This window comes from Pelecanus crispus, chromosome 1, assembly GCF_030463565.1.
Source record: "Pelecanus crispus isolate bPelCri1 chromosome 1, bPelCri1.pri, whole genome shotgun sequence".
Taxonomy (NCBI): domain Eukaryota; kingdom Metazoa; phylum Chordata; class Aves; order Pelecaniformes; family Pelecanidae; genus Pelecanus; species Pelecanus crispus.
The window spans coordinates 197,318,256-197,343,208 of NC_134643.1; the positions used below are offsets into that span (position 1 = coordinate 197,318,256).

Here is a 24,953-nt window from a genome sequence, read left to right on the forward strand (position 1 = left end):
CACCCCCCCGCCGTGCACCCCCGCGGCCGCCCCGCTGCAGCCGGGGGATGCCCCCGGGCCCCCGCCGATCCCGGGGGGCGGCAGGCACGGGGGCCGTCGGTGCGGGCGGCAGGACCCCGCCGGCAGCGAGCCCCGCAGAAACACTCGCGGCGGGCATTTTCCGTGGCAATCTCCCCCCCCCCCCCCGCAGCTCGCCGTGCGTGCAGTGACTTCCTCGGCACCGAAGGGCGCTCGCCCCCGGCGGGGCACGGGCAAGGGCGCTCCGGCACCGCCCGCGCAGCCCCTCCGCGGCGCCGGGCCCGGGGCTGCGGGGGGCACCGCCGGCCGCTCGCCGCCGGAAAACAAAAACCACCCAGAAACAGCACGGGGGCACCGGCACCCTCCTGCCAAACCGGCCCCGAGGCGGGAGGCGGGCGGGCGGCGCGGCGCTGCCATTGGCGCGGCTGGGCCGGCCCTCCCCGCCGGGAGGAGGAGGAGGAGGAGGAGGAGGAGGAGGAGGAGGAGGAGGAGGAAGGCTGGAGGCGGGCCCGCGCGGGGCGGTCGCTCCAGTCGGTGCGCGCCGGGCGGCCGGGTCGCTGCTGTTGCTGCCGCCGCGGAGGGCAGGGAGCCGGGCAAGGGCAGGGGCAGGGCGCCGGGGCCGGAGCTGCGAGGGGTGTTGGCGGCCGCGCCGTCGGGGTCGCGCCGGTCCGCGCCCGGAGCCTGCATGGGGCGGCGGCGCTGAGCCCCCGCCGCTGCCGCCGCCGCCGCCGCGCTCCCGCCCCGGCCCCGCCATGGCCGAGGCACCGCAGCTGGTGGACATCGACCCCGACTTCGAGCCGCTGCCGCGGCCCCGCTCCTGCACCTGGCCCCTGCCGCGGCCGGAGTTCAACCCCCCCAGCTCGGCCACCTCCAGCCCGGCGCCGTCGTGCGGCGGGCAGCCCGAGGGGGCGGCCGGGGCCGCGGCCGGCGCCGGTGCCGCCGCCTCGGGAGCGCTCAGCGCCGACTTCATCAGCAACCTCAGCTTGCTGGAGGAGAGCGAGGACTTCGCGCCGCTGCCCCCCGCCGCCGCCGCCGCCCCCCCGGAGGCGGCCGCCTGCCGCTGCGGGGACTTCCCGGCGCCCGAGGCCGGCTGCCGCCTCCACCCGCCGGGGCCGCCGCCGGTGCCGCCGGTGCCGCCGCCCGTGGCCGGTCTGTCGCCGGGCCCCGTGGCCGGGCAGCCCCGCAAAAGCAGCTCGTCGCGCCGCAACGCCTGGGGCAACCTGTCCTACGCGGACCTCATCACCAAGGCCATCGAGAGCTCCCCCGAGAAGCGGCTCACCCTCTCCCAGATCTACGAGTGGATGGTCAAGAGCGTCCCCTACTTCAAGGATAAGGGCGACAGCAACAGCTCGGCCGGCTGGAAGGTGAGGGGCGGGTGGTGGCGGGGGGGGGGTGTCCCCGCCGGAGGGGGGTCCCGGGGGGCTCCGCCGCGGGCGCCGTGCTCGGCGCTGCACACGCTGCCGCCCGGGCGGGGGGAGCCGCGGCGCTGCCCTCCCCCGGGCCGCCCGCCCCGCGCTTTGCAGCGCTCCGGCCCCGTGCTTTCTTGTTTTTTGTTTGTTTTTTTTTTTTTTTCCTCTTTCCTTAAAATTCTACTTAGGTCGCTCTTTCTAAGGGAAAAATCCTAAGGGGAAAAAAAAAAAAAAAAAGCGGTTTTGTCCTCCCCCCGGTGGGGCGCAGGAGCGGGCGGGGCCGCCCCCCCCGCTCGCCGCTCTCCGCCCCCCCCCCCCCCCCCCCCCGCCTTGCCCCGCCGAAAGCAAAAGTTCACGCCGTGTCACGGCGCCGTCCCCGGGCAAACCCGCCGGGAGCGCCGCCGCCTCCGGCTCCCCCGGGGCGGCCGAAGGGGGCCGGGGCTCCACGCCCGTGTCGTGGGGGTGGCCGTCGGGCGCTAGGGACGCACTGCCCGGCCCCGGTGGGGGGGGGGGGGGGGGTGTGCCGGCAGCCGCCCCGGCGCGGCGGGGTTTGCCGTCGGGCGGCGGAGAGGGGGCAGAAGCAAACAGGGATGGGGAAAGAGCCGAGGCAGGACAAGGGTTGCAAAAATACCGTGTGTTTAATGAGTAAGCCGCCGTATTTGTCTTGATGGCTTTGTTAAACTCGGGTTGCGGGAGCGTTTTGCTCCTGCGAAGTAGTGGGACGGAGTTTCCTCCTGCAGCGCAGTCGCCGTAGCCGTGGCAGGCTGGTGGCAGTGACCTGTTGGCGGTAGGGTTTGCTGCTCAGCCCTGTGCAGGCCGGTGCTGCTCAGAGCCAGGCCGTAAAGCCGGCTGCCGGAGCGCTGCCTCGTCCCCAGGTCCCCGGGGGGACACGTTCGCCAGGTCCCCAGGGACACCGGTGGGCGCTGGCCACCCTCCCAGGCAGGTGGCCCGGAGGCTGGCGTCGCTTCGCGTCGGGCTATGGGGCCACGCTGGCCCTTGCTCGCTGTCGCGGTGGCTGCGCGGGGCCCGTGGTACCCTCCAGCTGTGCATCCCTGTGGCTGGCGAACGTTTAACGCTGCTGTGAACAAAACCCCTTCCTCCGAGGCCTCCGTCGAGAAAGTGTCACCCACCTGTGCCCCTGCTCGCGGCGGAGGTAGAGCGCGTAGTTTCGTGACACTGTTGCGTGAGAGCGCTGTCAGAATACGCTTTAGCCGCCTGCGTAAAGGCAGAGGCTCCTCCACCCTGCGAGGGATTAAACGATGGCAATAAATGTGTGAGGTGCACGCACCTAGCGTGGTATCTGCACATCCTGGTGTGTTTGTGACTTCGGTCCAGCTGGGGCCAGCCAAACTCTTTGCTTCGGTTTCTAGTATCTGTATTATTTGCCTTTTTTAAAAAAGAAAGCGTTGACTCAAATTGTGATTTTATGTATTTTTAATTGCATAGCTAGGAACGTTTGTTACATCGGATTTTTGTAAATTCATTTTTTTAGAGGTAGGCAACATCCTGCTAAGGAAACGCAGATTAATTTTAAACTCATTTTTAGCTGAAGGCTTTTAAGGCTTTTGAAAGTAACTTGTTAGTTTCTATCGATGTGTTTGACTAAAAAATTTAAAGGATAATTGTCTGAAGACATCTTTCATGAAAACCTTTAATAGGAGTGAAATGATTGATAGCTGACAACTTTTAAACAAGGTAACTTGTCACTTGAAAATGCTGGTTTTTTTTCCAGTGGTATTTCAGTCTCCTTGAAAAAAGCAAGATACATCAATTTCAGAATGAGTAGAAGAGAACTGAAAACCAAACCAACCAAAATAAAATCAAAGCAAAGAACTCCCAAATTCAAGCGAGCAAATAAGAAACTCTGCTAGCTGTGTAACTTATTAGGTGCTTCCTATTTTATTGCTGCTCTTCCTGTGGTGCTTCAGCAAATAAGAAGTCTTGCACTCCTCTTTCTGACAGAGCAAGCTCTTCCTATGCCCACACACCTCCGCTGTGACAGGGACAGCTGTTACTGGTATGGTTTTTGGCTGTGGTATCCTCTCGTAGAGCGCAGTAGGTACCCTGGCACTGCTAGTGGGTGAATACACATGTGCCCTCCTGCCATAATTAAGTAGTTACTGTATTCTGCATTGGACACACGTTGCCCTAATCCCTTCCTTTGGCTGCGTCACTGCCAGGCTGCTCATAACGCTTGCAGGTTCTACCACTTTAGCCAGATAAATGCAGTGTTTCTTAAACACCTTTTCGGGTTTAGTTACTGGCAGCCATTGGGTGTCAATGCCATAACTGATCTGGTTGAGGCGTGCAGCCCGTTTGCCTCGTTTATCACCACTTATCCACGGCTCAGCTCGAAGAAGGATTTTTTTTTTTTTTTTTTTTTTTTTTTACTGCCCAGTTCAGGAGCTGTTGGTTTGCTCGTGCTCTGGGGACTGGGGACCTGCTGTAGGTGCGGGCACAGGGCTGGGAGCGAAGCCTGAGTCAGCCGAGGGCCCCGGCAGAGGAGGAGCGCCGCTCCAGCGATGAGCACAGATTAGCAGCGGACTTTTCTGCTGACAGAGGGAGCGCGGGTTCTCGTTAGAGCCTGGCACCGACTTAGGGCCGGGAGTACATTGTGCGCGGGTGTTTCGCAGTCTGAGAAAGAGAGGGTGTTGTTTTTTTTTTTTTTTCCCCCCTTTAAATAAAGCTTCGAGACACTTCATCTTGTTGGAGTTTGCATTTTTGTAAGCGCAGCAAGGCACCTTTCAAATTATGCAGAAAATCTATGAAATGCACAAGAAATTAAAAAGAATGTGCGCTTTCTGTATAGTGGCAAGGCTGTGTTTCTCACCCAGAAGATCAGGGCTAACTGCTCTAATGTGTACTGCCCCGATTTAACATCTGATGTTGAGCTGCTTTTTCATTTTTCACTGAATAAAGATGTTCAATGGTGTCAACATTATCTGTTAGGAGCTCAGAATAGCATCCAACTTCTTCCAAGTAAAAGCTTTCAAATAAAAATGGCTTTTTAAATAAGAGCAGAAGTCAAAGGTAGTAACATAAACTTGTCAGTAGCAGCTTATTAAAGTAGGGAAAATTGTTCTCAGTTATACATATAAAGTGGTTTATTCCAGACTTTCTTAGCACAAACTCTGCTTTACAAACAAAGCCCTCTGTTGAACTCTAGGGGAGCAAAGTCTGCACGACCCCCCACGCGGTGGCTACCTTGGATGAAGCACTTGAGATGTGCTCTGCCAGACCTGCTGTATTGTTGAGCGTGAACAAGTGCTGATAGTGACCGGCGTTGCTCAGAGAAAGCTGAAGCAAGACCGAGATCTATTTCCGAGATAACAAAGAAATTGTTGTGAAAGTTGCATGGAAGAATGAAACTTTTCTCTTAGTAGTAGTCAAGTGAAAGCAACGTTTTCCCTTACCTGTGCTAGTGGGAGACATGAGGCTTAAGACAGTCTGTAGTCCTCTAAGGACTTCATCGCAGCTGTAGATAACTTTTCCTTTGCTCAAATCTGATAGCTTTTTGGCTAATCATGGTATATAAAATATAAAATTTCTCCATGATGTGCATATTTCATGGTATCCTTGCTTTATGGCAAGACTGTTGAGATTTGTCGTAAAGGAACTATCACAGTTAAGCTGCCTTGAATAGTCTTGTCCTTTTAGCCTGCTTTTGAAAATGGGTTCAAATAAAAACCTATAATTTTTCTTAAACAGAAAACACAGAGTTTTGGTGGCACTCATCTTGAGGTGGATGGCTTGTTTATTTTTTTACGCTGGCAGGTGTTAAGGTCGCATGGGTATTTACACCTCCTCAACTTCTAGTCCCGAGGAAACTTGATCACCTACATTTATTTGTTGCCATTGCTGAAGGAATGAGAATAGATGATATCTAGCTGCAGAAGGATGAATAGATGTAAGCCTGAAAGCCTGAGGACAAAACAGGCGTGGGGATGGTGCTTTGGGTTGCCTTACTGTAGGAATACTCTGTGGTCATGACTCTATTCTATAGTGCATCCGTCTCCATGCAAAATAAATTCTGGGTTGTGGTGTATTTGATTCAAAAGCCACACACAGTAAGAAGTGTTCGAAATCGAGAGTAATCTTCACAGAAGTTGTCCAAAGCTTTTGATTCTAGATCAGTGAACAATTTAAATCTTGGAAACTTATACAATTTCTTTAAAGTGAAATGAGTGCATCTTTGTGAGGTTTTTATCACACATTTCTTTTTCTACATGGAAATATCACAACTGAAGATTGCCTTGAAGAATTGCTGTGTATTCCCTCAGTGCTGGTTACATACCTGTAGGCATTTACCTCTGTCCCTTTAGATGCTTCCCTAGGTGATTTGTGGACCCCCTAGCATCATGCGTTGTATTATACATATATACAGCACACACTCATGCATGCGCCTATGTAAGTATCTATGTTTGGTTTCCTATTTCTGGGTTCTTCCAAGTTAAATGCAATTACAGTCATACCTTTTTACAAGTGGCACTGGTAATAGCCTCCTCAGCTGGAAGCTGTAGCTGCATCTGCTCTGCCGCGGTGCCTGGTCTCGGTGGAGGCATGCTCGGAGAAACAGCCAGAGCAGTTCCAGCCTCTGCCCACCCCGTTGTGAGTTTTACTATTTAGTGGCTTGCATACCTGCTCACTGCCACTAAAATGTCCTACGTAGCAGCCTTCCTTCTCTGCCTGTGAGTCACCAGCTTGCATTTCGCTTAGTAAGTGAGAAGGCTCCAGTATGAAAGTTCAGCTTAATCTTTGCAGGTGCAAGGTGCTCTCCTCGCCTGCGCCCGGATAACTCGCAGCGAAGCTGTATCGCAATGCCGGCCCTTAACTGTTTGTTCCTTTTAAACTTAATTCTCTTTCTCCTTTTATGTTTGCCCTTCTGACCTCAGCCCTTGCGTGAAGGAAAAAGCCCATTCTGGCCTCAAAACCTGTAAGTTGCCGCCCCGTTTTTGGGGCGGCGTGTGGGCTTCCCTTGCCCCATCCCGCGGCGCGGCAGGCAGGTTGCGGCTGGGAGGGACCGCGCCGCCTCTCAGCAGCTGGGATGCTCAAGATGTGCTCGCTGCCAGTGGCTTGTGCTGGCTGGTGCAGCGTGTCCCAGCGTTCACGGGTGGTTTCGAGCTTCCCATCAGGGCCTTGATGTATGTGTTGGAAATACTCTTCATTTTCTTTGCCCATTTTCTATTTGCTGTGATGTCTGTTCAGTTACTTGTATGATTATAGGTAAGATTAGACACCAAAACAAAATGCCTGAGCGGCTTCGTATACTGACATAATGAACTAAATTCTCCTCAAGTGCCTGACTCTAAAGAACCTCAATACAAAAATGTGGTGACTGCTCTCTTTGCCACTGTATTCCTTATGACACGCTCAGCTGCTTCCTTAGTATCATTATTTTTGTATCACTTACACTGTCTCACAGGTCGTCGGTGAAGTTGGTGGTCTAGGGAACTGGGGCTTTTGCTACCTGGGATAGAAAGGGGAAGCAACGTGGTACAAAGATGTTTAGGTGAGGTACGTGAGGGTTGCTTTTTTTTTTTTTTTTTTTAAATACAATAATCAACAATAAAATTGGCCATATTTTTTGTGATTTAGGTTTTTTATGACAGTCCAGAAATTATGTACTCTTGAGATGTCTGTTCAGACATTTTTCAGTTTCCAAAGCATAAGACTACCTAAATATATGCTCCTCTGTTTACACAACTGGTGAATATTTTGTAAAATGAGCGCTTGGCATTTGGAACAAAAATGCTGATACATTTTGCAGCCGCAGATTTGTGAAATATGCAGGGCTGTGGCTACAGAGGTTCAACCTTCAGCCCCTTCTGTTTTGGGAGAAAGTTAGTATACGAAACAAGGATTTCTAATGGGAATGGTTTTATAACCTGAGTAATGAATACTGAAGTAATATATACTGAAGATACCTAGTAAATAGTTTATTGTTTTCCTCTTTCAGAAATATGTAAAAGATGGATATATTTACTTCATTGTCAACTGCTATGAGGAAGGAACTTCAAATTCACTGATTCTGGCTGCAGCTAGTCATAGTTAAGCATATGGTAGTACATACTAATATTTTAATGAATTTTGTAGCATTTTGTTTGTAAGTCTGGTGTGCCAAAATGGGTTTTAAGTATTGGGGAAACACTGCTCTTTGTGATGATAGGCTGCACTTCAGAAATGGATGAAGTGCACTGGGAAGAGTCCCATGTTGAAGAACAGCATCTCTGCTGCTCCACAGAGAGCTTCAGCATGAGTTAAATTGAGTATTATTGAGTATAAATTCAAGTATTATTTCTAAATATATTTAGTAAATGTTATTCACGTGTGTTCATCAGACAAAGGTGCTTCTTTCCTGTACTGTAGTTTGTGACATGCAAACGTCTTAAGTTAGCAACGCAGCAGCTGTATTGTGAATTTTCTTGGTAGGCCTCCATTCCTAACGGGAGGAGGTGGAGGAATAAAAAGAATGAAGTCAGCTGCTTTTACTGGATTGATGATTATCTGCTAAGAACTTCATTAGGCCTCGTGCTTGTGCTAGACTTTGATAGTGGATACTGATCTTTACCAGATCACTTAAAATAATACCTAAGGAGGCAAACGTATTTAGTTTTGAAGCACTTCTGCAGTAAATGGTGAAGGTTTAGCAATACTTTGCTTTGCGGTACGTGGGACCAGAAGTGGCTAGGTTTAAAATGTAGTCACTGAAAGCCTCCTGGGACTCTGACAGCTGCCGCATCAGACAGAGATCAGAAATTTGCTGGAGGAGCGGGGGGCAGCCCTCGATTTGCTCAGACAGCTTACTGTTGTTGAAGGCATCTTGCAGCACTGCGCAGTATCAATGATGTTATAGTTCTGTTTGAAAATACGTCTTATCCTAGAGTTAATTAAACTTAAAGGTACAAGCCTCCTCTTGTTCTACCCTTAGAAACCTAATTTTTGGGAATGCAAGGAATCCATGCAGCTGAAAGTGCATTCAGTCCCATTGCCGCTTCAAGCCAGCGTGCCAGGGATGGCTGTGACGGCATTTCTAAGCAGCCCGTGTTTCCCCGAGTGCTCTGCTGGAGTGTTAACTGCAGCCCAGGCTCATGTTGGTGTGAGCATGTGGGGCTCCTTTTTCGCTTTGTCAGGGCTGGTTTTGTTGCACAGGTCTAAGGGGTGTAAGTTCTGGAGCCTGGTACTTGCCTACTTGAGAGAACGTACTGTGTATGTGTGGGACATGGTCTCTAAAATACTACATATTCAGATTTAAATTTGGATTGATTGCCAAAAAAATGCTTGCAAGCAGAGGTGCCCTTAACCCATAGTATTTGCAGACTAAATTGTATCTCCTAGCTATGTTTTGTAATACGTAAGAGCTCTTATTTAATTAGCAGCTTCATTTTTTTTTTTGAATATCTATCGTTCAGAGGCCGCTTCATGCCAGGCCACCATGCTTCTCCTGTGTCAGGATGTGAAAGGGTGACGTGGGCTGCTCTCTGCTTCTTGGGTGTTAGCGACTCCCTCTAAAAATGTTAGAGACACCTCCCCCCTTTAATTTAGCTAGTACCAGAATGAAATTTTCATCATGCGCAGAAATCAGGAAATGAAAAACTTCTTTTTTTTTTTTAATGAAATGAACGGTGCGTATAAATGAAGGAATTATGCGTGTAAGCAGCCTTTGTGCTCTCCATGGAAACTGTAGTTTTTGGGGAAAGTTGAAGGTTCATAAAGACAGGAGGCGCAGAGGGCAGCCGCTCGCTGGCGAGGCTGATGCGCGGCTCTGCCGCTCGGTAGCTGCGCAGCCGGAGCACCGCTCTCTTGCTCCGCTGTTGCAGAGGAGGAGGGCAGCAAGTGAGGAAAAGTGCCGTATCTCGGGGGGCCTTACATGGCTGCTGGTCTTAAATCTCCGCGCTGGAGCTGGTGGTGCGAGGATGGGCAGCAGCCGCTCCATGCAGGCTGCGTCTCTGGCTGCCCCGCTGCCCCTTCTGGGGGCAGACCCACCTTCTGGGGAACCCCTCTTCTTGCTGATGGTCCCTGCTTTAATGCCGCAGCGACACGAGCCTCCTGGCATAGGCAGAACTTGTGACTGTTTTGTTTATATGCTGACCTATTTAAATTTATACAATTTAATTCAAGTTTTATTTGTTTTCCCTTTTTTTTTTTTTCTTTCTTTTTGGCAGTTACCGCGAGCGGGCAGCAGAGGGTCTTTGATTTTTTGCTTTTTTTTTTTTTGGGAAGGGGAGCTCTGGAGCGTTGGAATATAGACATTCATTTTGTGGAAGAAAATCAAAGTGCATGCTTTTTTTCCCTTCCTGAATAAGGGCTATACACATAGTTCAGAATATGGACTCTAATTGTCCAAATACTGTTGGCAGTCTTGCTTGCAGTGAGATGGTAGCAACTTCTTCAGTTTTTCTTGTGCTTAACTCCAGAAACTGTGACGTGGGTGGAGTTTCACTTACCCATCACTGACTTTTCAAACTACGCAGTTAGATAAGACTGAAGCAACTTGCTATAAATGTGGTGACTTGTTAGACCGCATTTATTGTGCAAATGAGCTTACATCCTGCAAGATCAGCAGAAACACTTAATGTTTGCCTGGATGGAAATTAATTAAAATTTGGCGACTGAAATTAAAGGAATGGATTTGTTGCCCGTTGTGTTATATGAAGCTGTCTTTCAGTTCCCACAGTGGGAATTAGTGCAATTGCAAATGTGTTTTTGGCATGTGTGAGTTTCAAGTCCAAGTCGGTGCGAAGTTCTGGCATCTGTAGCCTTCTTAGATTTAGACAAAACTTGTTTCACTTTGTCTGCTGCCCTTTAATATATGTTAAATGGATTTGAAGCTGCTAACAGGAGTAAGAATACTAGCAATCCAAAAATATACTGTTGTGGTGGTGGTGGAGGCTGATTTGCTTGTCACTTGCATTTGCTTAAAACTGATTTGAGTTGATCTGCTAATTTGAATGTAATTGTTAGAATAAAAAAAAAAAGTACCTGTGCCGTACCTATCTTGGATATATATCCAGATTTAAATTTTGATTGCCAAAAGCGTGCTTACAGACTGAGAGATCTTTAGTGTTTGCCAACTAAATTATATCTTATAGCGATGCTTTGCAATATATAGAAACTCCTAATTAGATATTCAAAAAATGAAGATGCTGTTATTCAGAGATGCTTCATAGCAGGCCCCCGCAGTTCTCCCCTGTCAGGATGTGAAAGGATTATGTGCTCCATGCTCCCGCTCGCTGTTACCGTGTTGATTTTTCTTTCCAAAAATATTCTCTTCAAACATGAACCTTCAAATTAAATGTAATTGTTTGCAACCTCCACAACCCCTTCTCCCAGGAAACCTGGCTCTGAAGGCATCCCGGTGGCGCGCTGGGGGAAGAGGGATTATTCCTGCTGTTGTCTCCCCTCTGGAAATGTGTAATTAGCAGGTGTAATTTGTAACTGTTTGGTTTGTCCCCCTCGTCTTTCCTTTCCCCCTTGGCCCTCTTCCCCTGCAGCGCTGCACTGTGAGGCTGCAGCAGCGGAGCGCTGCGGGGCAGGGTCCGCTTGACCGCAGCCCTCGCAGGGGCAAGCGTTGGAAGGCGTGAAGAGGTGGGGAGGCGTGAGCAGGCGGCTTTTCGGGAAAGCCTGGCGCCTGGCTTCTGCCCCGGCGCTGGCAGGGTGCTGCTGTGCAGATTTCTCTGACGTTGGAGCCGTGAGCCGGTGGCTGCTCGGCGCCAGAGCCGAGCCCGCTGGCGGGGTCCTGCCGAAACGCTGCTCTCGGGCCCGTTTGTGGGTGCTTCTCTGTTTGCTGCTCGGGTGTGAGGGGGAGGTCGGGGAAAGGAATCGCGTTTCCTCTTAGCAGTTACAGGGAGAGAAGTTTGTAGTGATCCACCACATAGGTTCCTCGCTGCTTAAAGCAGTTAGGGTACATCCCTTGGCCTCTCTGGACGATACGGTGCTGCTGCCTTTATTCCTCAGTAAGGTCTTTCAGTGTCTCCGGAGGTTCAGGTGAGGAAAGCAATCCTTGCGCTGAAGTGAAAGATTCGTGACGGGAAGTGTTGTTCCAAGATAAATGTTTATTGATTAGATTCATTAGTCTTACTACTAATTTTTTTTTTTTTTTTTTTTTTTTTTTTAAATGAGCTTTGTGGTGATGTTAAGGAGGGTGAAGTTGCCAGAGCCAGATCTGGCTCAGGTACGTGCAGTTGCTGTTCGCCTGTGGCCGCTGCTGTGCCTGTCCTGCTTCAGCCCTGCCTCTTGGAGCTGAGCTCTGCTCAGCTGCCGGATCTGCGGCTCAGACCAGAAGCTATTTGAAATTCAGGGTGAGGTTACAGCCTCACGTGTGATCTGATCAAATTGTGTTACGTAAGTCAAACATAAATAAAAATGCACTGCGTATTTTTATCTAGCTAGATATATTTAGATCTTGATTAATATATAGAGATCTATGGTGAAGGAAGCAATGCCAAAAAAAGGTGTAATTTTTTTTTAGATGTGAAAACCCAGAGTGTGACTGCATGTTTAACTCGGAGCAGCTTCGCTTTTTCGTAGCTGTTACGGTATCCTGGCCCTGCCATCCTTGGGATGGCATTAAGGCAGAGCTGGAAGGCACTTCTGCATTTTAAGTGCAGGTGGCACGATGCTTGGAAACCTCGGAGAGGGATGGAGAGGGCTGAACCAGGAGCTTTCTCTTTCGGCTCAAGTTGGGGGATTGATTTTTTTTTTTTTTTTTTTTTTGCCTTATTTCCCTTTTTTCCTCGATGAATATACACAGCCTCTGAGTAAAACTATGGTGTCAGATCTTTATGGCTGAGGGTTTGCCTTTGAGGCAAGAGCTGAGCATCTCTCCTAACATTGTATGAGTGTATATTCCAGCCGGTGGAGTATTAATGCCAGTCTGGTCCCTGGTGCTGTTGGTGTGTTGTTCCCTTATCCACAAATGTAGTAAATCCAGTAAATGCCTTCTTGAAATAAAAATGAGGACAGGAGTTTAAAGCAGTATTTTAAAATGCAGCCTGTTGCAATTGATTTTGGGAAAATAAAGAGATGCTATCTTAATGCAGACTTTTCCATGCTTGTTAGGAAACTTGCATCGCTCTTAAATAATCCAGTTTGTTCAGTCTATGAAAACCTGATACTGCGCTCTTGCCTATTTCTTCTTTACAGTTCTGTGGCAATGACATAGTAATAAGTATTAAAAGCAGAAACCATAATCTTCTCTGCTTGCAGTCCAAGCCAACGCTAGTCATTCTCTGATGCTATGAAGTCATCTTTTGCTCTGAGGTTTCTAAGACTTTGCTCCAAATGTCTGCTCTGGGTGAGCAGTAGTGGCATTAGTGAGGGAGTCCTGGTGCCCTCCCACTGCCTCCGACCCCTCTTCAGAGCATCCTCCTGTGGCCGAAGAGACCAGTTCTGCAAAGTCCACCCCGTCCTTTGACAGTGATCCTTCCTTCCCTCTTCTGGAGCTCTGGGACAAAATGAAGATGTAAATGAGTTTGCAATGATTGCACAACCCGGTTATGCAACGAGGCTGACGTGGTGGCATATACATATGTAGAAAACGCCTTTTTGAAGAGATGATGTGAAGCACAGTTTCACCACCTTCTCCCCAAAGATGAGGGCAACCGTGTTACTGGCTTCACCCCCTGGTTGGTTGACCTGCATATTAAAGCACACCAAATATTCCGCTTCTGTTGCCTGAGGATTACTGTTGATGAAGCAAAAAAAGAAATTGGTTCTTGTGGACTGTTTATTTGGGAAGGAGTTTTTTAGCTTGGGGCCCAGAGTCCAGGCAATTAACGTTACAGTAGTCAGTCCTGGGGCAGTGTCCTGCACTGTCGTGAGGTTTTGTACTGTCACCATAATCTGAACCATCTAAGTGTGCGTTTTGTTTCTTTTTTTCAAATGAGCGATGGAGTTTCAGTTGGAGGCATCGTGTGCTAGTCCAACAGGTCCGTGAGCGAGTGCTCAGCGTTCCTTGCAGCTGCAAACCCAATTCCTTACTTCCTATGGTTTTTAATTTCTCCAGAAGAAGATGTGCAGCACCACTGACTCCTGTCTTCCACATGAAGGAGGGGGACTGATGGCACGGTGCTCTAACTGCATTTTTGGGGCAGGCTGATTGGTAAGGCTGCCTTGACACTGAATGTGACGCAGGCGTTTTGTCACTTCCCTGGTGAGTTGCCCCGCCTGGTTTAGTGTGGACTTGGTAGTGTAGGTTAATGGTTGGACTGGATGATCTTAAAGGTCTTCTCCAACCTAAACCAAACCCCCCTCGGGGGTGTCTGCTGGCTGCCTGTGTCCTCCGTGGACCTGTGAGTGAGCTGGGGGGCTGCGACTGGGGCTGGCTCCCTCGGTGGATGTTATTACCAAGCAGCTTCTTGCAAATGTCGTGGACGTAATTGCTGATGCCTTGGGGCAGGGGATAGACTTCCTGAGGTCCCTTCCATGTCTTCAACTGAGCAGATTTACATTCAGCTACTGTGCCTGTGGGAAGTTGTTCTTCCAGCTAAGATGTGCAGTCTCTAGAAACTGAATCTATCCCGTCTTGCCAGAAATGGCTGGTGCCGTCGTTAACGTGATGTGCTGTGGCTCTTGGCCTGACTTTGGCTGGTACTTTTTTACTTCTGTGTGCAAAAATAAACCTTTTTGTCCCTCAGTTGCTTTCTTTTTTGCTTCTCTATTAATTCCTGGTAGGTAGAACAAATAAATGGCGATATCTTCATATGTAATGCTTATTGCTGATAGAAAGAGAAATTCTGCAAACTAGGCAAGTAGACTGACCTGATGACTCCTAATGACAACTGCTTAGTTTAAGTTAACATTCAGAATATTTTTATCCTAGTTTACTCCTTAGAGGCTAATAGAGTGCTGCTAGAGTAATTTTCAGATGAATCATGCCATCTGCCATGCATGCTTTGCTGTTTCAGCAGTCGGGGAGGAGAGGGATTATATACATACAGTGGTCTGAAACAGTATGTTTGCATTCACTGTGAAACTAATTTAAGTTTCAGAGCTTCCCCCCCCCCCCCCCCCCCCCAGCAGGCATTTTATATTTCTTGCTTTGGTTGTCAGTTTAACATGTGGCTCCAGCACTGATATTGCTCTGTTGGGTGGTCAGTGCCAAACTTTGCAGAGACTCACAAGGCGCAGGGCATGCTTGATCTGGCCTGCTAGTGAGTTGAAGTGGAGTATGGCAAAGTCCTTTTTTGAAAACATTGTTCAAATGTTGACCCTTGAGATTGCTGAACTGAGCCAGCTGTAATTTGCATCCCCCTAAAAATAAAAAATAGTAATAAAAAAGTTATAGACAGATGAAACTGGAGTGGGTAGCCTGGCAGTGTAGAGGGAAAGGTCACTTGTGGAATGAGTTCTGTAGGGCTGATGTTCAAGACTTGTTCTCCTAGGAGCTCTCCTGAGACAGGGGAGGAGCATCCCCAGCACGCAGCTGTCTCACCTGTGGGAAAGAGCAAGCTGGCATTTGAAACCAAAAATTCATAACCACAGTGGAGCATTGGACGTGTCGTGTCCGATCTCGTGTTTTGTCCAGAAGTAATTATTTCGGAGACTAGCCAATCTGTTAGTAAGGTTCGTGGGTTTGGATTAGGGTTTGGAGAGGGCTGGAATCATAATCTCGGGGAGTTTGTACTTCAACAAACTGTTCTTTGAGAACGGGCTATGATATTAGATAATGCTTTAATTATTACCAGGCAGAGTAAATTCTTCTGTTCTAATATATTAAAAATCTTCCCTTGCTGCCTGTCCTAAAGATCTAATTTTCTCATAAACTGATTTGGCTGGTGCACTGTTGCACTGAAAAGTACTAATAGATTTTGGGCTTTGTTCATGTCTTTAAGATTTTTATGAGAATTTTATCTCATGTGCTTGGTTTTAGTGCCCTGACAAACAGTATTTGAAGAAATCGAGAGCAGAATATTGAAGTGCGGAGCAGTTAAACTGTTTTACTCCCTTTTCATGTGTTTCACCCCCGCTTCTCAAGGGAATGATATATCTGGTAAACTCCAGAATTAATTATGTGAGGTCAGTTGAAGGCCTGAAAAATAGCATGCTCTCTTTTTCAGGCAAGAAAGACAATTTTTAAATGCCAGGAATTAAAAGCAAAGATTGCTTGCCTATGGAGAGGAGTTGCACCAGATATTGAGCTGACATGCAGGCAGATCTCTGCTACCCTTAGATGAGGATTAGTTTATGCCCTGAAGCAAATGGGTTATTAACTCTTGTAATTTTATTTTAGCATGTTTAACAACAGATACTGTTGTTTATAAAACCCATTTAATCCCTTTTTAATCACTGCAAGTTATTTTCTAGTAGTTATCCTGCAGCCAAAGGTTCCAATGGTTAGTTATTTACTGAGCGAAACATAGCATTTGTCTGTTTGTCTGTTTGTATTTTTTTAAGTCATTCTTCAATGCCTTGGATTAGAGTTCAAAAAAAAAAAAAAAGAGAAAAGGGAAAAAAAAGTTGGGCCTCTACTCCTCCCTCTTCATTTTCCAGCTCTTCAAATACCTGTAGCAGCCCCTTCCTTTTGCTCTTTACTCTTTGGAGTATCTCTGCTGCATCCTCGTTTCCCTTCACTTCTCCCTCGCCACTGCTGTTGCTGATGTGAAACACCAGCAGATAATCCTAGCAGATTTTTATTAGCTTGGGCTTTGCTCTGCACCTCAAGGCATTTATTGATAAATAGGGGCCTTGTATTATGGGATGTATAAACAGCAGCATGTGACTGCCCTCTGCATTGGATTTGAGAACATAGGAAATAGCAGTGGCGGCGGTGGCATCATGATGCGCTTAAAGGAGGTGGTGCCTTTTCTTAGAGCCAAGGGTACCGCGGGGGAGAGGCTGGCACGCTTTCAGGTGTGCAGGAGGTTCTTCATGTGTGAAATAAAAGCTGTCAACTTCAAAACTGTACAGCTGAGAAGAAACATTTTCATTTTTAAAGACGATCAGAGCAAGAACATCGTTGACAGGTGTAGAGAAGGGGCACCAGGGCAAGTGGAGGGCTGAGTGGCGCTCCCACGGGAGAGAGAGATGGAAGCTGTTAGAGCTTGGAGAGGCTGGTGGGAGGGGAGGAAGAGAATAACCCACCCTAGTTATCGGCATCATTGCTTGATCTTTTCCCCATGTTTCCTTTCTAGTCCTGGGGCAAGAGTTGGTATTTGCTGTGTTTTTTCACCACCAGCCAGCTGCCATGCCATGCAGCGCAGATACCCAGCAGACAAACTGATGCTGCAGCCTGTCCTTTGGAAACCAGGCTAAAATGAAAGCGCACCAAGCATCTTGATTTTCAAGTTATAATCTAGGTTGAGACAGAGGTAAGAAATACTTACACCAAAAATCACTTATCAGGTTAGGTGTTTTTAGCTAGGCATGTTGTGTAAAAGCAGCAGCAAATGATGCATGCATAAAATACAACTCATGCCGAGGTCTTCAGGCCTTTTACATTAGCCCATCTGTGACCCAGGGCAGTGCTGTGGCTGTGGAGATTTCTTCTGAGGTAGAAGTTTCCAAACTGCTCCAGTTGTTCTGCTGAACAACAGGGTTTAGTAAGACACCAGCTGAATTTGCAGCTGTGGCCCAGGGTAGCATTTCGTTTTCATGAGCCAGCTCTCGGGGTGGCATCCCTGTGGTGGCCCAGCGGCTGGTGTCCCTGCCCGATGGCAGCGCGCAAGGCTGGGGATGTGGGCATCATGGGGGACTTGGCTGTGCTGCCTTCTGCAAACTTTTGGGGTGACTGACTTGAGTCCCATCTCCCTTCCTCGCTGGAGGTCAAGGAAACTGGAAATGAGAATTTTGCTATTCTGGACTATGTATGTCTGGATACACATGGATGGCCCATCTGCTTAGAAAGAGGGGTGGAGAGCCTCAAGCTTTTCAGGTTTGTTCAGTCCCAGCCACTGTGCTGGGATCTTTCAGCATCTTGCAAAAATCTGTCCTCTCCGTGCCAGCCACTTGAACGCAGTGTAGCAATGCTGCCTTGCACGTGGGGGTAATTTTGCGCTCTGTCAAGTGTGTGTCTGAAATGGGGTGCGTATATGCATAAGCTACTTTCCAACGCAGCGTGAAAGATTAGGAACGAGAATGAGACAGTGATAACATTTATGTCTTTCTGACTGTAGGAGCTTTGCCTCTTGGCTCTGATTAAGCCAGTGTTTAGCCCGTGAACATTTTTTTTTCTTTTAACGTTGGGAGATCTGCTATTATAAGAGGTTTTGCCATTGGGCCAGACGGCATAAAGCGAATACCTGACTGACTTGAAATAATCTGATTAGTTTGTCTTTCGCTGGGAGAATCCCTTGCTCAGGCCTATCCCAGGGATAAATGAATCATGCAGAGGAGAAATTGAAATTGCCAACCAAGGCTTTAAGTTTGTTGCTGTTAAGTGACTGTTAAATGAGCTTTGCTGTAGGAAATGTGCCTTTTCCTAGAAATGTCTTTAACATGGTCTGAATTATACTGAAATGTGAAACTTCCTTCCAAATTTAAGGGAAAAAAAAAAATCAGAGGGCAGAATATGATTTTATTGTCAGAAACTTCTGACCAGGTTTATTGCTTGTGCTGCTGATTTGCTAAAGTACTACTTACACTGAATTTTATTACATAAGGAATAGAAATAGAGTAGCAAAACATACCTATACTTCTGTCTCCCTGTTAACACCTTTTTTCCTCTGCCATGTAAATCTTGTGTTAAGGTTCACATAGATAGCACCAGTAAGAAAAGTAGATCTCGCTTAACCATTTAAGATTTGACTTTTCATCTTGTACTGGCAACCTAAAGAGCATGTGTGTAACTGCGGATGGGAACTGGTTGTGCGAGCGTCCGATGAGGTTCTGAGGTTCCTCTGTAACATCGAAGCTTCAAAGTAGGAAATAGAGGTTTCTTCTTTGTCCCTGACTGATTAGCTGGTGTGTAGACCACAGTCCTCTTCTGAACTCTGTGTGAGGTTGCCTCAAGTTAGAAAGCCTAATAGCTGCCTTTAGTTAAGCCTAGTGGTTCCTTTCCATGTGTTGACTTTTGTGTTTCAAAGTACCTCTTGGTGTTGCAAGGAAAGCCCTTGGGTAACAGGAGAAGGGAAAGAAGACAGCTAGATATGAAGAGGGTTACGTAGTCTGGTTTTGGCCTAGGAGGCTGGTCTCTTTGGGATCGGTAGTCGATGAAGGAGAATAGGTTCCTGCTCTAACTGTTCACAAGGCGAAACTGCATCAGGCATGGTGAATAACTCCCTAGAAAGGAGGCAGCCCTTGTGAACATCCCCAGAGGTCCTTTTAGGCTCAAATTACGAGACACCATCAGTTTAGGGAAAAGGCCAAGGGACAGTTTCAAGTGTTGACAAAATAACTTTGTCAAATTCAAGCCTGTAGTCCTGAGTGCATGGGACTAAGATGGTATCCCAGGCCATGTTGTTTCCAGCTCATGTGAGGACTTTGTATTTTGGCTCCTTGAGGGATTGGCCCAGTTTGCCCCGTTGTGCGGACATTGAGAGTTTAGGAACTTCTGCATTTCTCTCTGTACAGGCTATATTTTGGCAAACTGATTTGGAAACCAAGCTCTGGGCATCTTCTTTTCCATACCACAGTGGCCGCTGGGAAGACGGTTCTCTAAGAAGGATTAAAAAAAAGCAAGAATCTCCTAGTCTCTAGAGAAGTCACGGGTGTCACATGGAGTAGCAGCTGTCTGCTCCTCCAAGGAGGTGGAAAGGTGACAGTCTTACATGTGGCTTAACCAGTGCCTGACTCCCTGCTTGCCAGCACTGGGAAGTCTTAACTCTGGTCTCTTAAAGACTGAGCACAACCACACAATTCACACATAGCGTAGGTGTGTTTTTTCAGATAAATAGCATCACTTCTATGCATATGCAGTCTGAGAGGGTTCTCCCCCTTTTCCATTTTGAAAGCAAGACTGGGGATACGGAGCAGTATGCTGCGCATCCCGGTTGTGTGCGATGAAATATGCTTTTTGAGCCAGAGATGGCCGTAATGGCAGTCAGTCTCAGGCTTGCCCTCTCCCAGCAGAGATGCAAGAAATATCTGAACTGCAAGTTGTTTTTTGCTTCCTAGAAAGTCTGCAGAGGCTGGATGGTTTCGATATGGAAACAAAGGCTTTAATGTGCCGGTAACCTCAGCGTGTTGCAGAGAAATTTCCTCATATTTGGGAGCAGCAGAGTTTTGAAAATCAAAGCAAACAAATATGTTTTGGTTGTGGTGTTTATAAGAAAATGCGAGAGAGGAAATGAGAAGACTTTGAAATGTGAGTTAAATCATGAATGCCATGAGTTGTGTTTTTCTCGTTTTTTGCTTTGTAAAATCCCACTTTCTCTTGCTGAGGCCTAGTAAGGAAAGTTTTACTTTCTAAAGAGAAGACAATGTGTGTCACAAAGAAAAGGAATATCTTAAAGGTATGTAATCTGCTACGTAACGGAAGGGTTTGTTATGGAGAAAAACTGCAACAGTAAGACCTTAGAGGATTTCCTATTAGTTCAAAAAAACAATCTTTACCTGGAAGCATGAACTCTTCAATAATATTGTAAATGCAGATGAGAATAAAAGAAAAGAATACAGAATTAAATGGATGTTGTAAACAAGCTGCAGCTAATAAAGAAGGTAACTTGCTATGAATTGTATTTAAGAAAATGGCTGTTCCTATGCAGAAAATAAAAATAATAAAAGGAGTTAAAGGAAGAGCTTGTGTAATTCAAAGTTTGTGTGCTTTTTCCAACTTTGTTGTCCAGTACAAGGTATGATGTCTGTCTGTAAGTCTTGTCTTTAGACACATGTACTCTCTTCCATGATCTTTGGGTCAGAGGGAAGAGATTTTTTTGCTTTTACTGGTGTGGGATAGAAAAGAGCAGACTTTTGCTTTCAGAAGCAGTGCTGTGTAATGTCATTGAACAGACCTGTTCACATCACAAGCCAAAACGGAAATAAATTAAAAACAAAAAAATCCAGAAGCTTAAAATGAACCATTCTTCCTGCATTTTTAAGGGTTGAAATCCAAAGAGTGAAAGGGATTAAAAAATTCTAAATGTATCTGTGGGATATTTATAAATCCTAATTTCTTGCCATTCCAAATGCCGGGTGCTCGTGCTTCCCTGTAGTGTTGTCATCGAAATTGTTTTGATTTGTAATGCTTTTTGAAGTGTAGCTCTGATGTGAAATGTGGCCGGAAAATTATGGAAACTTCACTCAGTTTAGAGAAAAACCTTTAATGAGTCACAAGGCAGTAATGAATCCAGCTTCTGTGCTCATCACTGTAATATTCATTATTACGGCTAACTGTCATAAAACATCACCAGAAAAAAAAAGTGTCAGTTCAAGAGTTAAGTAGTCTTGCTTGGGATCTCCTCTTTTGCTCCTGGTGGGTACCAGCTTGCTGGCCAGTCCAAGCTCTGTTGCAGACCTGGTGGCCCCCTCAAGGGATGTTGTTTAGGAGGAGCCGAAGGGTGGTGTGGAGTTTGGGGGCCATGTAGTGGGGGCTTGCAGTATTTGGGGGCTGAAAAAGATAAAGGAGTGAAAGTAGCTAAGTTGGAAAGAGAGTGCCGGTCATGGGGTTGAGGTTATGCCCATGGGAAGCTGTGTGGGACACGGGGGTGGGGGGTAGCGTGGTGTAAATCTGCAGGAAACCATGGCGTGGCTTGTTGTGCTTGCAAGCTTTAGCGTATCAACCTTTCACATGCCAATTTTCACTTCTTTTGACGTATATTTGCATTGAGGACAGCTGAGAGGAGCAATTGCAAGCAAAGGCAACCCTGAATGTATCAGAAACATCCACAGAATAGTCTAAAGCCTAGGGAGGCCGAAGAAGAGCGGGATTTCCGTGTCCTCGCTGGCCGTGGTGGCAGGAGAGGTGGGGCAAAGGAGAGGGCTGGGGCTGTGTGGGGGCCGGCGGTGGAACCTGGAGCTGAATCTGGGACTGTGAGTCAAAGTCCCATGACTCCATTGCAAGACCATTAGTCCTTTTAAGTAGCTGCTTTAAGGGCTGCCAAGAATTAGGGCTGCTGGATAGCACCAGAACAGAACTTGAATTATTCGGGGTTTTCAGCTAGAAAGCAGCATGGGGTAGAAACCAACACTGCAGCGTGTCTCACAGGCAAACTCTGGCACGATAAAACGTGCATGGGAAGAAAAAGTCTGGCCTGCTGCAATTGTGGCTCAGAGTCCTGACCGCTGTTACCCAAAGGATCTTGAGGTTTTAAAGGTCATGTTAAATTTGAGTTACCAAAGCATGTATAAGAAGCTGCAGAAAGGATATTCAAGAAATGCAAATTGTTCATTTGTACATTTAAACTGTACATTTAAAAACCTTTCAGTCCAGAGACACCGCTTTAAAAGCAGCTTTGTACTTTTATCTGCATTTTTGGTACAGTGTCAGACTTTTGGTCATAAATAACTCAGTAGTTCCTGATTACCAGTTTATTAGCAGTAGTACTCCGGGAATTAACATATGCTTTTCATACTCCAGTCTAAAGCGTTAGTTTACAATTTGTTGTTCTCCATATAATGCAGAAAAATGTCGTCTTTTTTTTCCCTACAATTAAATAATGGAGAAATTTTATATTCTCAGTACATGTTATTTTAATTCAAAGAATTTTGCATTCTTTGTATGTCTAATGTCAATTACTGTATATTTCAAATATGTAGTCATAGAGCTTGCAATTCTTCAATATTTCCCCTGGAAACAATCAGGGCTGTCTGTGTGATATTCACCCCAGATTATTTTCTTTTACAGTTTGTGCAAATACTGGTCTATTTGTGGTTTCTATTATTTTAAGTATTTTTCTTTCTTTTTTAAAAATGGATTCTACTTAAGATTTTTATATATAATTTGCTTATAGATATTTCTATATTATTCTATTCTTTTTTCCCTGTATCATTCTGTTAAGTGTTCTATCTATATAGGTCACTCTGTGTGTGTGTATAAAAATGTATGTGCTCCAAATCTGAGCTTGAAATAACCATCTTAATATGTCTGTGCTTTTTGTCTAAGTCCATAAAATAATTATACTTATTTTCTTCTACTTGTTACAGTTCCTTTAGTTTGCAAATGGTGTGAGGACTGATTGCACCTTGCTTGCAGTACTCCTGCTATTATGTATTTCTGTGCTATGTAAAGGATGAGTATTTTTGGGATGCTGGTGTTTCACCTGTCTCTTAATACTTTTCAGTGGGACAATTTGTGTGGTTTGTATGTAGTGTTTGGGTAGACCTGTAGGAAGTAGGGCACTATTTGCTAGCAATGCACGAAGCAAGAGATAGCACCTTTCTTCTGGCGTTTACAACCAGAGGCCCTGAGTGTGCAAACACGCGACTGAGCAGTTGTGAGCATGTTGTGAGCGCTGGAACCTGATTAAAGACAGCTTCTTGGGAGCAAAAGTACAGGTGAAGTTAGAGCCTAGACCTTTACCTCAGCTCAGCCAACCAACCCGTTGTTTACAGGAGCCAAGTGGTGGAATCACTTTGGCAAAGACGCTATTTGTCACAAATTTCATATTCTTTGGTTGTTTGTGCAGTATTTTTTCTTCTGTATTTTTCCTAAGGTATTGTTTTTGCAGCCCGTATTGAAAACATGCTCCTTTTTCTTTTCTAATTTGATTGTAGTAAGGGCTTTGTTAATCAAAAATAAGTGCAATAAGGCAGAATGACTTGGTTATTTTTACATTTTCCTGTTTAAAAAAAAAAAAAGCCTTGGTAAGTGAGCCACAATGAGCCATGATGTATTTCCTCCATCAGGATGGAAAATAAGCCATTTATTATTTCAGCTCTGACTCACAGTGAACCTGCTGACACTGAGACATTTTATAATCATAAGGAACAGGTTAGGGCAGTAACTTGGACGCCAGGCTGGGGATTACCTACTTATTACAGTGTTTTACAACCTGGATGCTTTAGGTTTTCTGGCAGAATGTCCTAAACCTCACACTAAACACCACGTTGTTATTGTACAATTACTGCTTGCAGGTCTTGCTGTAGGTGGTGCCAGCTAGACAGATGCCTTCATTATAATTATCCTTTTTACTATATATAAAGATTTCATCCCTTTAATCCATGTAAATTTTACTGCTCTTGAAAGTGACACTAATAGTTATACTTCTCGCCCTTCCTCCTTGTCCTGTGTTGTTCCCCAACCTACTGGGGCTGGGCTTGCTCAATCCAGAAATGGGAGATTTCCAAGGAGAACCTGGGTTCTGCGGGAAGCGGTGCCGATGACTCAGTAGACAGCGCTGGGGGTCATTGCATAGTCCCCCAACACAGTCTGCAAGAACAGCAGTGTTAACTCCAGCGTCCTGGCCAAACTCCAGCTGAATAATTACTTTCTGCCTGCCTCGAATTCCTCTGCAACTTCAGCTGGAGAAGTTGAGCTTAGCTTCCCTTCTTATAAACAATCCCATAGTGTACAAGTGGAGTGGCTGCTTCATCGCACCTTGGAGGTAACTGTTTTTTGACATCGGGTGAGTGACTTTATCCTTGCACTTGTGTATAGCCCGAGAAACGCTCTAGTGCGTTTTTGGATGATAAGTCCTGGGTTTCATTCTTTGCATTTGTGAAAGCATCTGTCCTGTCATGTTTAGTGCTTGTATAAATAACTTCAAAATATATGGCCTGGGAATAAAAATAACTGAAATTTGAGTGTTTGACTCAAATTTGTTTAACTCTCAAAATGCTTCTTTTACTATGAAATATATGGTAGATCATCTTGTACTCTACTTTGTAACAGCCTGTGAATACTATTGCATTTACTGATAAATGAAGGCATCTGTGAAATTCATGGCCTTTTGATAGCTGAATGTTGAAAGATGACTGGGAAAGGGATATTGAGATCCTCATTAGAAGATGAGCTAAGATGACTCTTCCCACATAGCTATTTAAGTGTAGTAGGTGGTCTCTTGCTCTTTGATAAGCATCACAGTGGGCAGCCGGTGACTTGATGTCTCTAGTCTACTCAAACCCACAGCTCCATGTATACAGTGAATCAGAGGAGTGGGAAGGTAGGTCGGAAAGTCTGTCTACTTTGAGAGTGTCTAGAGTGTCTTCAAAAATAAGAGTGTAGCCAGTGCTCTGCTCTGGGCCTTGGTGTTCAGACAACCTCATCCCACCATGCTGGGAGGAAGGCTGGCTTGCTCAGGTGGGTGCTGTGCCCCCTTCCATGTATGGGGGCTTTGCCAGTATTTCATTGCTCTTCCTGTAACAGTGTTGAATTGAGGCCGGGTGCTTCTTGGGGAGGAGATGGCCAGTGATCCAATAGATTGGGTTTTGCTGATCAGTTGCTTTAATCCGGTATCTGGCTAACGTGTTCCCTGAGCTGCGTAGCTGAAAGATTCTCATCTTAACTTGATTTTTGTCAGTGAACACAAATGGAGTGTGATTCAGACGTGCCCTTACACATTTAATGCAAGCAAAAATTACTCGCAAGAAGCAAAATGCAGGTAGAACAACTGGTTGACATGGCTGAAGATCTTGGCCCTTTGATTTTGTGTTGGAGCCCATGTGCACAAGAGCTTGAATTGCCTTCTTATGAGGAAGATGGAGAAGTTAACT

General features: G+C 46.5%; 1 protein-coding gene across 1 annotated transcript in view; it reads left to right on the plus strand.

The window, feature by feature from the left end:
- Window positions 1-755: 755 nt before the first annotated feature.
- The window catches only part of FOXO1 (forkhead box O1), a 63,455-nt gene continuing 39,257 nt past the window's right edge, over window positions 756-24,953 (plus strand). The window contains exon 1 of the mRNA XM_075709078.1: window positions 756-1,382. Coding sequence (XP_075565193.1) covers window positions 771-1,382 — 612 coding nt within the window. The 5' untranslated portion in view covers window positions 756-770. The remainder of the gene's footprint in view (window positions 1,383-24,953) is intronic.